General features: G+C 34.2%; 1 protein-coding gene across 4 annotated transcripts in view; it reads right to left on the bottom strand.

The window, feature by feature from the left end:
* LOC149804849 (spectrin beta chain, non-erythrocytic 5-like) overlaps positions 1 to 14450 on the bottom strand; it is a 338094-nt gene that overhangs the window by 146789 nt on the left and 176855 nt on the right. For all 4 annotated transcript variants that reach the window (XR_016416849.1, XM_089945259.1, XM_089945279.1 and 1 more), the window contains exons 24-30: positions 10427 to 10492; positions 8259 to 8389; positions 6219 to 6278; positions 4659 to 4788; positions 4082 to 4146; positions 2544 to 2625; positions 1048 to 1125 (exon numbers count right to left, since the gene is read on the bottom strand). Coding sequence is in view for 3 of the 4 variants with exons in the window: in XM_089945259.1 (XP_089801385.1) it covers positions 1048 to 1125; positions 2544 to 2625; positions 4082 to 4146; positions 4659 to 4788; positions 6219 to 6278; positions 8259 to 8389; positions 10427 to 10492 (612 nt within the window). In the remaining variant the exon portion in view is untranslated. The remainder of the gene's footprint in view (positions 1 to 1047; positions 1126 to 2543; positions 2626 to 4081; positions 4147 to 4658; positions 4789 to 6218; positions 6279 to 8258; positions 8390 to 10426; positions 10493 to 14450) is intronic.

The raw sequence follows: 14450 nt of genomic DNA, 5'->3' as shown, positions 1-14450 counted from the left end.
ATATATATATAGTCTTAAGAGTAATTATCCTTAGGCCAGTGGTTGGAGTAATGTTACATTACTCCCTTACATAAATAATACATTTGTCCATAGGCCAATTAAGCAAGGAGTCTACCAATAAATTTCAAATATAATATATCCTTTACGTATTGAAAATCTGTCAAAGGGAGAGAAATTATTTTAAAAAATTATAAAATCTTTGCTGCAGTTTATTTTTACCTATCTTTCATCTCTTTCACTGTAATAATAATTTATTATATTTGCTGTTCATCCATGAAGTGAAAAAGAAAGAAATATTTAGGACTGAACCAAGACATAGGTGCTGCCATCTATGGCCTAGTTCTACCTGACATCCAATTGCCACTTGTATGATGCAAGTTAAAATAAAATGTGATAACTCCAAGTCATCACTGTGACCCAACCCAGCCCAAACTGACAGTTGATACAAGTCATCACTGTGACCCAACCCAACCCAGACTGCGAGTTGATTCAAGTCATCACTGTGACCTGTGACCCAATCCAGCCCAGACTGAGAGTTGATACAAGTCATCACTGTTACCCAATCCAGCCCAGACTGAGAGTTGATACAAGTCATGACTGTGACCCAACCCAGCCCAGACTGGAAGTTGAATCAAGCCAGGTCACTGACAGAAACTGGTTTATACTTGTGTCAACTCTTGCTGGTTAGATGACCAGTGCAATTTTGGATATATAAAATATGTATCTGAATATCACTTGTACAAATCTGATTATCAGTGCTACTTCAAAATGAACAAAGAAAATGAGTATGGTTTCTTGGGCATTACTTATTTAGGACTTCTGTACAAGCAGTGGTTATTTTGAGGAACAATGATGTGCCAAACATTTCAATCTGTTTGATATTAAGAATATTTTAAATTATACATTTTCTGACGAAAGTCTCCTCTTTCCATTTCTTGATGTATTTATTCCATATTTACTATCAAATCATGAATGGAATATTCTATTCCTTGTTATCTAATAACTTAGAGACTGATTTCCATTACTATCAGTGAAAAGAATTCATACCAGCTCCTTTGCATCCATATTGAATAATGTCTTGTCATATTGGTCAACCAGCTTGTTCTTCCTCTGATTGGATTTATCCTATAATAATAATAATAATAATAATAATAATAATAATAATGATAATAATAATGATAATAATAATAAAAAAATAATAATAATAATTGTTAGTGGTGAACCCTGTGATAACATTTTGTTACAACACAAATTCAGATATAAAAAGATTTCATTTACTATATTCAGTATTTGTGAAGACTTTCATTACCCAATAATCTTGTACTGTGGTATAGGTTATTTTTTGGATAGAGTGTGGAAAACACTACTTGTGATGCAAATCTGCACAGCATTTAATGCCAATAGCTATGCAAATGAAAACTTAAGTTCCAATCTGAATATGATGTTATTGCTGATATCAAGTCCATTCTTCAGTTACAATTTGAATATGTTGATGCTGTTGTTGTTGTAGGGTTTAACACCATTTTTCAGCACACGATAGGCTATACATGGCGGCCAGTATTAATGGTGGAGGAAGAACCCGTGAAAAACCAGAGAAGAAACACCGACCTACAAGAAGCTACTGGCAAGGTTTTTCACATACCTACATTGGCTGAATCCGTCAATTTGAATATGATATTATGGCTGATATCAAGTCCATTCTTCAGTTACAATTTGAATATGATATTATGGCTGATATCAAGTCCATTCTTCAGTTACAATTTGAATATGATATTATGGCTGATATCAAGTCCATTCTTCAGTTACAATTTGAATATGATATTATGGCTGATATCAAGTCCATTCTTCAGTTACAATTTGAATATGATATTATGGCTGATATCAAGTCCATTCTACACTTACAATTTGAATATGATATTATGGATGATATCAAGTCCATTCTACAGTTACAATTTGAATATGATATTATGGCTGATATCAAGTCCATTCTACACTTACAATTTGAATATGATATTATGGCTGATATCAAGTCCATTCTACACTTACAATTTGAATATGATATTATGGATGATATCAAGTCCATTCTACACTTACAATTTGAATATGATATTATGGCTGATATCAAGTCCATTCTACACTTACAATTTGAATATGATATTATGGATGATATCAAGTCCATTCTACAGTTACAATTTGAATATGATATTATGGATGATATCAAGTCCATTCTACACTTACAATTTGAATATGATATTATGGATGATATCAAGTCCATGTTTAAAAAGAGCATGGATTATCCCTATAAAATATCAAGTATTCAGGAAACATGCTTTGATGATTAAGCATTGAGCGCTATGTATAAATCGGGATGAGAAAAAAAAAAGTTGCAGTCCAAGTCAATGTATTGTTTATGTTAGCACATAGTTATCATTCTAAATGGCATCAATCATATGAGGAAAAGAGATAAGAAACTTTGAATTATTTAATGTTTAAGTGAAGCTAAAAATAAAAAATAAAATTATGTTTCTAATGAAACTATTTACCATCAAATCTTTCCACATCTTTTCCAGTTCTTTCTGTCTCTGGTTGACATAGTTAGCTTCGTCAGGATATGCGGATCTCACACTGAAAATGTGAAGCAAGTCAAGAGTCAACAAATGAATGTAAACTGTAAAACATGTCAAGAGTCTGCAATTCATAACAAAATGTTAAGCATGTCAAGAGTGAGCAAATGAACATAAACTGTAAAGCATGTCAAGAGTCTGCAATTCAACACAAAATATAAAGCATGTCAAGAGTCTGCAATTCAACACAAAATGTAAAGCATGTCAAGAGTCAGACTTTGCAATTCAACACAAAATGTAAAGCATGTCAAGAGTCTGCAATTCAACACAAAATGTAAAGCATGTCAAGAGTCTGCAATTCAACACAAAATGTAAAGTAACATGTCAAGAGTGAGCAAATGAACATAAACTGTAAAGCATGTCAAGAGTCAGTAAATTAACATAAACTGTAAAGCATGTCAAAAGTCAGCCAATGAACACACAATATAAAGCATGTCATGAGTCAGTAAATGAACATATTAAACTGTAAAGCATGCCAAGAGTCAGAAAATGAATACAAAATGTAAAGTATGTCAAGAGTCAGAAAATGAACACAAAATGTAAAGTATGTCAAGTCAGCAAATGAACACACAATATAAAGCACTTCACCAGTCAGCAAATGAACACAGTGTAAAGCATGTCAAGTTAGTAAATGAACACAAACTGTAAAGCATATCAAAAATCAGAAAATCAACACACAATGTAAAACACATCAAGAGTCAGCAAATAAATACACAAAGTAAAGCATGTCAAGTCATTAAATGAAAACGAAATGTAAAGCATGTCAAGAGTCAACCAATGACCACAAATTTTAAAGCATGTGAAAAGTCTGCAAATGAACACAAAATAGTCTGCTATGTGACTGAGTTGGTGAGTGTGCCAAAATCACTAAAGTGTTACTGTGAAATATGTGACTGAGTGTGCCAAATGGACTAAAGTGTTATGGGAAAATCTGTGACTGAGTGTGCCAGATGGACTAAAGTCTTACTATGAAATATGTGACTGAGTGTGCCAAATGAACTAAAGTGTTACAGGCAAATATGTGACTGATTGAGTGTGCCAAAGGGACTATAGTGTTACTTGAATGTGTGATGAGTGTTACATGCATATATGTGACTGACTGAGTGTGCCAAAAGGACTAAAGTGTTATGGGAAAATATGTGACTGACTGAGTGTGCCAAAGGGACTAGAGTGTTACTATGAAATATGTGACTGACTAAGTGTGCCAAAGGGACTATAGTGTTACTGTGAAATATGTGACTGATTGTGCCAAATGGACTAAAATGTTACAGGCAAATATGTGACTGACTGAGTGTGCCAAAGAAACCAAAGTGTTGCTATGAAATATTTGACTGAACTATAAAGTGTTACTCTGAAATATCAGCTATATGAGTCATTAAGCAGAATGGAAACAAAAATCTGATGAAATAAATCATTTTTAAACTTCATATATGCAACAAAGTGACAAGTGTACATACGAGTCTGCTAGATATTCCATCCGCTTCATCTTTTCCTCTACTGGGACAAGTTCTCGTTCTAGGTTCTGAAAGTATACCCAAAAGATATTAGGAATTTACCACAAATACACAAAACTTGAAGTAGATGCATTTGGATGCAATATAGCAAAGATAGCTCAAAATCCTTGTAATCAAACAAATAAAATCTGGTACAATTCTATATGATAGTGGTCAAACCAAAGTTAAGAAGATACTAAAGTTTCTATGATCCAAACTTTAATATTTAAGTATAGTTACTGAATGGCAAATGTTTTTCACCTCAAAACGGAGTTTCAGTTTTGAGTGCACTTCAAATTAATGTGAGCCAATGTTATTTAATATTATCTTGAGGACTCAAATGCTGCCCTCTACAATCCTTGCTTGCTGTGGCTCTGTACTAGTTTTCTTAGGAAAGATATAATTTGTTCCCAATCCATCCTATGTATAAATTAATATCCATTGAACGAAGTCTAGTTAAAGGGAGACAACCATAGCTTTGAGCCAAAGGAGACATGTCCCAAGACTATGAACCATGAACAGAGTTCACAGGATAACCAACCTTGTGTTTACGCTGAAGTGCCTCAACTGCAGCCAGATCTTTCCCAAGGTCATCTGTTGCCCCAAGGACATTGTCCTTCTCCTTAATCCACTCTGCCAACTCATCACAGGTTGCCTGGAACAACACAATACTGGAAGAAGAAAAAAAATGTGGTTAACTTATGAAAATATAAGGCAGGCTATGTGGTCTGTGGTAGACACCGCAGACTTGAGCTGTCCAACCCAAACCAATACTATTATGTACTAAAACAAGGCACTTCAACTCAATGTTCAAAATTAACTTTTCGAACCTGATGGACAATGGGTCATAAATAAATAATGAGTAATGAAAAAAGATTCTTTAGTTTTTGGTATGCAGTGAAATTTATGTCTTTTGCCTGCCAGGTAGGTGACAATTTTCAACACTGCTTACATGCACTAGGTCCAGTCAGCAAGTTGTACTAGGGCAAAAGCAATGAGGGTATGGGTGGGTGTTTAACCTGCAAGCCAATGGACTGACATTGCATCCATATGCTGTTAAACATTTCCGGTCACCATGGCAACTGAGATAAACTCTGACCTGAAAAACCATTAGTAGCTCAACCCTATCTGATTTATTCAGATCCCTGACTTCCTGCTAATTTTGCACCTTTACAATACTTCCTGCTAGACTTGCTGGTTCCCTTACAAAAGCAATATAAATGTAAGATAATAAAACCAGTCTGATAATAAAGTACCCCAAAAGTGCAACCCTTATGGGATATGTGAAACATACTGTTTTGCTGCTGCTTGTAACTGTTTCTAACAGTACCAGCCCACACTGATGTACATGTGCTCTCTGCTGAAGCACAAAACACTTGCAGCTAATATGATTGGCTCTGCAATTTGACTAATGTGTCTGGTTATTATTAACTACTGCCTTTTGATAAATTTTAGTTAAAACAAACACTGACTGGGATCAAGATGATTCTGCTGCTTGGTAATGCTACAAAAAAATGAACCAATCATGATGTGTCAATTAGGATGCAGATATCCATGTAATGCAGACCAATACTAATGCCTGGCAAAGGAATGGAACATTACATAATCTCAGGTACACTGCAGACTTGTTGGTCTGATAACTGTCACATAGTTGACTATTATGGTTTATATATTTTATATAAAGTCAAATGATCCTAATATCAATGTGTTTCATATGTTTGTTCAGTATGCAATTCATATAATGGCAATTGTCAAAAGCAACATCTTTGATTATATATCAGGTGCTATGCTAATGATAATGAGTGGTTATATCTGCTGTTGGATTGGTCAAATCACCTACCATGCTCCTCCTACTCATTTGCATATCAAATTCTTTAAAAAAAGTCAATGTTTTCTAAAATCAACATCAAAACCTACTTTTGCAAATGTGAAGAAAAATAAATGGCTCAATTCTGGTCAACAATAAAGACTTTGTATGAAACCAGAGTCAAAATCCATGAGCAATAACTCTGCAAAACATCTTTTCAGTCCATGAACTATTACCCTTGGGTAGGATTTTCCTAATAACATCCATGTATGTGATAGATTATATTATTCTCACCTAGATGCTCCCTGAAGAGATTTTTCTTTCTCCATCTTCAGCTTGTTCAGTCTTTCCCATCTGAAATAAGACATCACATGCAAAAAATTGTTTTATTCCATACATTTGGCATATTTGTATCTTCAAAGTATCTTCAACTAAATTCAATAGTATGGCAATGCATTTGCAAGGAAATGTCTTCAACACATTTATGGGTGGATGTGTTTTTAACAAACTTTAAACATTTATTAGTAGCAAAAGACCGCATTATTGTTGTTGTTGTTGTAGGGTTTAATGCCATTTTTCAGCACATGATAGGCTATACATGGTAGCCAGTATTACTGGTGGAGGAAGAACCCAGGAAAACCCCAGAAAGAACCACTGACCTACAAAAAGCTATTCGCAAAGACCACATTATACCCTATATATTCACTTATATGTTGAGTCCAACTTCAAAACAACAGACCCCAATCAATAATCGCTTAATGTGCCAGCAGATCAGGATCTGTGTTGTTTGTTCCACTGATCATTCAAAACAAACTGCATAGACCCAGATCTGCCAATGCATTATGTGATGGCAGATCTGTGTCTGTGCAGTTTGCAGTTGGACTCAATTTATAAGCAAGCATATACGGTGTATATGATGGATTTGGGGATGTAACCCCTGTGGAAACATTTCTGGAGGATGGGTGGGTTGTTGGAAGCTTAATAGAATGTGTGGAGATTTGCAATGGCAAACCATAGATGGAGCTATAGTTTGAAATTGTATCGCCTCTATATTCTGGATGCAATTAGCATATCCAGAGTTTACATCCATCATCCCTACCCAATGATTAGCATATCTAGAGTTTACATCCGTCATCCCTACCCAATGATTAGCATATCCAGAGTTTACATCCATCATCCCTACCCAATGATTAGCATATCCAGAGTTTACATCTATCATCCCTACCCAATGATTAGCATATCCAGAGTTTACATCTATCATCCCTACCCAATGATTAGCATATCCAGAGTTTACATCTATCATCCCTACCCAATGATTAGCATATCCAGAGTTTACATCTATCATCCCTACCCAATGATTAGCATATCCAGAGTTTACATCTATCATCCCTACCCAATGATTAGCATATCCTGAGTTTACATCATCTCTACCCAATGATTATCATATCTAGAGTTTACATCATCCCTACCCAATAATTAGCATATCCAGAGTTTACATCATCCCTACCCAATAATTAGCATATCCAGAGTTTACATCCATCATCCCTACCCAACGATTAGCATATCCAGAGTTTACATCTATCATCCCTATCCAATGATTAGCAGATCCAGAGTTTACGTATATCATCCCTACCCAATGATTAGCATATCCAGAGTTTACGTATATCATCCTTATCCAATGATTAGCATATCCAGAGTTTACATCATCCCTACCCAATGACTAGCATATCCAGAGTTTACATCCATCATCCTTACCCAATGATTAGTATATCCAGATTTTACATCTATCATCCCTACCCAATAATTAGCATATCCAGAGTTTACATCATCCCTACCCAATGATTAGCATATCCAGAGTTTACATCATTCCTACCCAATGATTAGCATATCCAGAGTTTACATCCATCATCCCTACCCAATGATTACCATATCCAGAGTTTACATCTATCATCCCTACCCAACGATTAGTCATTATGAATTGTCTCAATGTACAAGTTAGTATGAATTATCTCTGAGTACAAGTCATTATGAATTGTCTCAAAGTACAATTTCTTATGAATCATCTCAAAATACAAGTTATTATGAATTGTCTCTAAATACAAGTCGTTATGAATTGTCTCAAAATACAAATTATTATGAATCATCTCAAAATACAAGTTATTATGAATTGTCTCTAAATACAAGTCATTATGAATTGTCTCTAAATACAAATTATTATGAACTGTCTCAAAATACAAGTTATTATGAATTTAAACACAAGTCATCTCTAAACACATGTGATTATAAACTATATCTAAATACAAGTCATCCCCATAGAAACAACGTAATAAAAACCTGTCATTAATTTCCTGTCGCCGCTTCATTACTCTGTCTTTTTGACTAGTTCCTTTTTTGATAATATCATCTGCTAATGCATTGATTTCCTCAAGGCGTCCTTTGTTGGCAGCAAGGCTGGTCAGCAGTTGCTATTTATTGAAAGAATTTTGCCACAATTATAAAAAAATCCTCATAAAAAATTTCATATTGCAAGATAGATAGGTTCGTGTAAATCAAAAATAGAAATGCCCCGACTGATGATTGCATTAATTTTGTGTTGATATCTTAGGTTTAATAATGGCATTTTATGTCTGTTTTATATTAGTAATATTCATAGCAATACTAATGATATAATTGCAGAGGGTGACTCGTTTAAATCAAAAACATCTTTCCTTGAAAGTTTAATACTGTAAATAAGAAGTTCTCAAACTGTGGTATGCGGACCAATGGTGGTCCACTGAGCTCCATTCAAATGGACCATGGAAAGGTTTACAACAGTTAGTTAACGGTACAATCAACTTTAGGAAAGATCAATAAGTGGTCCACTGAGCTCCATTCAAATGGACCATGGGAAGGTTTACAACAGTTAGTTAACGGTACAATCAACTTTAGGAAAGATCAATAAGTGGTCCACTGAGCTCCATTCAAATGGACCATGGAAAGGTTTACAACAGTTAGCTAACGGTACAATCAACTTTAGGAAAGATCAATAAGTGGTCCACTGAGACCCTCAGCAATGTTCAAGTTGTCCACAAAAGAAAGTTTGAGAAGCACTGCTGTACGTAATACAACAACTTGATTGTAATTATATGCAAGTATTTTTATTTATTTATTTTTTTAAATTTAGGACTTAAAATGTTTCTCTTTAAATTATTAAAATTGCAATACTGGATATAAGATCTTGACTTAGTCATTTACATATGAATAAAATAAGCCCATTAAATTTCATTTGTCAACCCCAAGGGGTTTTAGCATAACATTGCCCACAAGGTTTAGTTTTATATATAAAAATCCATTACAAAAACTAAAATACTGGCTGTGATGGCATGAAAATTGAATCAGCTCATTTACATATAAAACAAAAAGCCCATCTAATTTCAGTTGTCTAACTCAAGTGACTTTTGCTTACCTGTGCAAACAAGACATTGGTAAAAAAAATCCAAGTCCAAAAAGTTCCAAAATGTGTAAAAGATATTGGCAAATGCAGAATGGCCAGGAAATAAGTCATTAACATAAACAATCATTTGTCTACAATGAATTAGCATGCTAACAAGTTTTTTATTCTGATGCATGAATTGCGTGCAAAATCAAGATACATCACTGCAAGCTATGTGAACAAAACAAAAATTAAAATTGAGGTGTTTCTTCATCTTTAACAATAACAACAGTTCTAGAACAATGACATTGGAAGGTGGTTCCAAATAGTTTTATTTCATTATTACAAATGCTGAACTAAATAAATAAATAAACAACTCTTAATAAATCATATGTCTCAGAAGCTTGGAACTGAAAGTGATTATCCTTATGTTAGTATGGCTTTTACATACTACAGTATGACCTTAGTATGGCTTTTACATACTACAGTATGACCTTAGTATGGCTTTTACATACAGCTTGACCTTAGTATGGCTTTTACATACTGCAGTATGACCTTAGTATGGCTGTTACATACTGCAGTATGACCTTAGTATGGCTTTTACATACTGCAGTATGACCTTAGTATGGCCTTTACATACTACAGTATGACCTAAGTATGGCTTTTACATACTACAGTATGACCTTAGTATGGCTTTTACATACTAGTATATAAGGATACAAGACCTCCATTTTGCCAAGTCTACTTTTTTCTTTAGAAACAAAGTACAAAACTTTAAACACTGAGTTTAATCTAAAAACTTGTATTACTGACCTTAATCTAGAATGTGGATGGACCCAAAAACAGATGGAAAGGTAATCATACAGTCACACAGATGCCCAAGTAAATGCTGTATTAAGCTTCCACCAAGGCAAGATAAACAGAAATTAGAAAACTAAATATTTTCATTCATTTTATAGTTGAATACAATTGTCATTTGCAGTTGAGAATATTACCGCATAAAAAAAATTCTTTATGGTACATTAATCAGTATTGAACTTCTGATGCAAATATTAATATCTGATCTGTGCTGGTACAAACTCATACTTACTTCAAACTTTTTACGCACAGCCTCCATATTGTCTGATAGACTTTCTTTGCTTGTTAGAACCAGTTCCTGGAAATGACAGTTGAAAAATATACAAAATTATTAAGATATACAATCTATCTAAATTAGAACTAGGAAGTCAAGGACACCATAACAAAAAAGGAAAATAAACAAAATTCTACAAATCTATACCCTATCTGCATTTCCACTAGTCTACATCTGTATTGGCCCAAATAAAGCTGTCAAAATTTTAGAAAACTTCTAACAGGTATCTGTCAATCCTAACAGCTGGTTACCTGGGTAACCAATCAAGTAGAAATTGTAATAAATGTGTACAAACTTAAACATTTTTTCAAATTCACAGTATCCTAAAAATATCACTACCTAATGTCATTGGGTACAATGTCCAAGAATTTATCCTCATTTTTTTTATAAAGTTCTGAAATCTTCTGTCATCATAAAGTAAATCAACATGGTCCAGTCTTTATTAAACATGGTCCAGTCTTTACAAAACATGGTCCAGTCTTTACAAAACATGGTCCAGTCTTTACAAAACATGGTCCAGTCTTTACAAAACATGGTCTAGTCTTTACAAAACATGGTCCAGTCTTTACAAAACATGGTCCAGTCTTTACAAAACATGGTCCAGTCTTTAGAAATATCATCCGATTCCATTTTCTTGTCCTGACTGTCATATGCGGCTGCTTACTTAGTGCTTATTTAGAGACCGAGCTTGAGCTTTGTAAGTAACACTTTGATCATACAATTTTTTAAATCTACCCCAGGTTGCAACTGAACATGTGTCAGTTGAGAAGCAAGATAAACTGTCCACCTTCTATTACTTGCCACTGTACCTAACAGCTCAATCAAAGAGCTGTCACATGGGAAAACAAGCTATGGGATTACGGTCAAACATTTACTGTAAGTGGCAGACCTCTGCCTGGCACTGAAAAAATATATGTGTTTGAAGCTCAATCAAAAGGAATGTCAACTTGAAATCAAATGTGTGTGTGTGTGTCTGTGTGTGTGTGTGTCTGTGTGTGTGTGTGTCTGTGTGTGTGTGTGTGTCTGTGTGTGTGTGATTTTGATTTTTAATGTAGCTTTAACAATTTTTCAGTCATATCACTAAGATATCTGCAGTGTGGCAGTTTATAGTGATGTCTAGCACTGGGGGCATCATGCTGCAGACATGTAGCATGATGTCCCTCCCAGTCACATTATCCTGACACCAGGCTGACCAGTCCTAACACTAACCTCTTAATGCTGAGCGCCAAGCGAGGCAGCTGTTAGTACCATTTTTGTAAGTCTTTGGTATGACTCGGCCAGGGATCGAACCCACGACCTCCCACATCCAAGGCGGACACTCTAACCACTAGACCACCGGAGTGGTCTGAAAACAAATATGAATGCTGCATCTAGAAGCACCGACAGAAAACTTGTTTATGGTAAATGGGTACCCAACTGCTCATGTTAATACCCGGGTTATTGTCAATGGGCAAGTACCTGAGTATCTGGATACCCAGTGGCATCTTTAGTCCCAAAATTCCTGTGACACTTACTGGATATTTTTTCCAAAAAATTAATATATTTGCCAGACATAAGTTAAATGAATTTCAAAATATCAAACAAGTAGTTAAAATAAGTAAGAAATGTTGCTATACTCAAGGATTGGAGAACCAGATGATGTGTTTCACTAAATTTTAAAAAATGTATAAAAACAACTGAGAAGACCCAAGATCAAATTTGAAGCATACATCAAGCCATATGCTCATAAGTCCAAATGACAGAAGCAAATAACCAAAGAACCATTGGGACAACTATGGTCATGAGGTCCATAGTGGTACTATGTTATATCCAGAGGTATCTTATAATGATTCATGTTATAACATGGCAGAGTTCATTGAAGTGAGTCAATCTGGACTGACCCACTAGTGAGATTTAAATCTTTGCCTTTGCCTTTCTAGTTACAAGTCACATACCTTAACCACTTGGTTATGTGATTTAAAACTTCAACAAAAACTGTCCAAAACATTCATAGTTAAAAAAATTGATCTGTTAAATAAAATTTGAGGTCACCCACCTGTAACCATCAATGACCACTATGGTCAGAACAAATGACCACTATGTCATGAAGACACCAGTACATGTGATCTCCTGTATATTTATAGGGGTTGTTTTCAAAATAGCTTTCAAATGTTTTGAATTTAGCTATTTTTTTGCACAAGTTTTAGACATAACAAGCAAAAGCCAGATTTTTAGTTCTAGTGGAAGTTTATTAAATAATTGTACCTATCAGCAACTACCATAATGTGATCGAGGAATTACAGGCAGTTAGAATTAACTATAATGTATAATTTATGCTCATTTTGAAGTCACATAGCCAGAATATATAAAACAAAGTGGAGACATAAGTGCAGTAGACCTTACTAGTCAGGTTTGGTCAAATATCTAATAAGCACAAATAAACTGATCAAGACCTAAAAAAGTCAATGATAAACCCTCACTAAAAGAATCAATGATAAACCCTCACTAAAAGAATCAATGATAAACACTCACTCAAAAAATCAGCGATAAACCATCACACAAAAAATCAATGATAAACCCTCACTCAAGAAATCAATGATAAACCCTCACTCAAAAAATCAATGATAAACCCTCACTCAAAAAATCTATGATAAACCCTCACTATAAAAATCAATGATAAACCCTCACTCAAAAAATCAATGATAAACCCTCACTAAAAAATCTGATGAATGTCAAAATTTGAACTTGGTAACCATGACAAATAACGGTTAAACCAACAGTACAGCTAGAGTACTAACTCTGGTATGAATGTTTCCTTGTGGATACTCACCTATAATGTTTTACATGTTTGCTACTACTATTTGTATGAATCATGTATGTACACATCCTTCAAGTCTTGTACATATTTTATATTTTATTGTAGCAGTAGATCAATTGTCTAATTTTTAACAGCATATGTTGTCTGAAGACACCTCATCTTGTAAAAATTCTATACATCTTATATATATTATTTGTACAAATGTCATTGTAGAAGGCCTCATGTAAGATTGGTCAGTTGACCGAATGAGCTTCTTTAACTAAAGTCATTATTATTATTATTATTATTATTATTATTATTATTATTGTATGACTGCTGTCAAGTATGGCACCAGCGATTTAAAAACAATGAATTCAAATACAAACATACCTTAAATACACAACCATATAAAGGACACCTGTCCATAATGACATTTTCACAAATCCCCAATAAGAATCCTTATATATGTGTCCTATTCATAAAGGGCATCTGTTTCATGTGGACAGAATTGGCCCTTATTTTTATCCACAATATATCTATTTTAATTGTATTAAAATGGCACTGTCATAAAATAAAAGTAACTATTATCAAACTGACAAGTTTAGTTATGTACCCATTTATATGTTATGCTTAAATTTATTTGGCAATTTAATTTAGTTCATTACCATATTTACTCACTTATAAATTGAGTCCAGCTGCAACTTGCACTGTCCTAGATCTTCCATTACATTATGCACATGCAGATCTGAGTCTATGCAGCTTGTTAGGAGTAATCCATTGAACAAACAATACATACCCTAATATGCTGGCACATTATGCGATGATATATTGAGGTTGATTGTTTGCAGTTGGGCTTCACTTATTATAATCTATGGTAATTTGCCTTTAGTGTATTAAACCTGGATGCATGGGATATTGTCCAGAGCTAAAATACATGATTTTAATGTATGGAGAAATTAAGAGTGCTCTGGACAGTTTCTATCTAGATAATGACACCTGTCAATAAAAAACACATTTTGTTATGTCCCACAAGTGTACTTTATATATTTTATTGTATAGAACTATAAGCATTCTCATGCAATTGTATATTGTTGTGTGTTTGTATATGGCTAATAGGTCTGATGTATTTGTATGTTACTGTGTGTGGCTAATTACTCTTATGTATTGGGGGCCCCAAGTGGCCTAGTGGTCTAAAGTGCTCACTGT

The sequence above is a fragment of the Sinohyriopsis cumingii genome, chromosome 2, assembly GCF_028554795.1.
Source record: "Sinohyriopsis cumingii isolate HCF-2022 chromosome 2, ASM2855479v2, whole genome shotgun sequence".
Classification (NCBI taxonomy): Eukaryota; Metazoa; Mollusca; class Bivalvia; order Unionida; family Unionidae; genus Sinohyriopsis; species Sinohyriopsis cumingii.
Note: the sequence above shows the minus strand (reverse complement) of the source record. Positions and strands in the feature narration are given on the sequence as shown.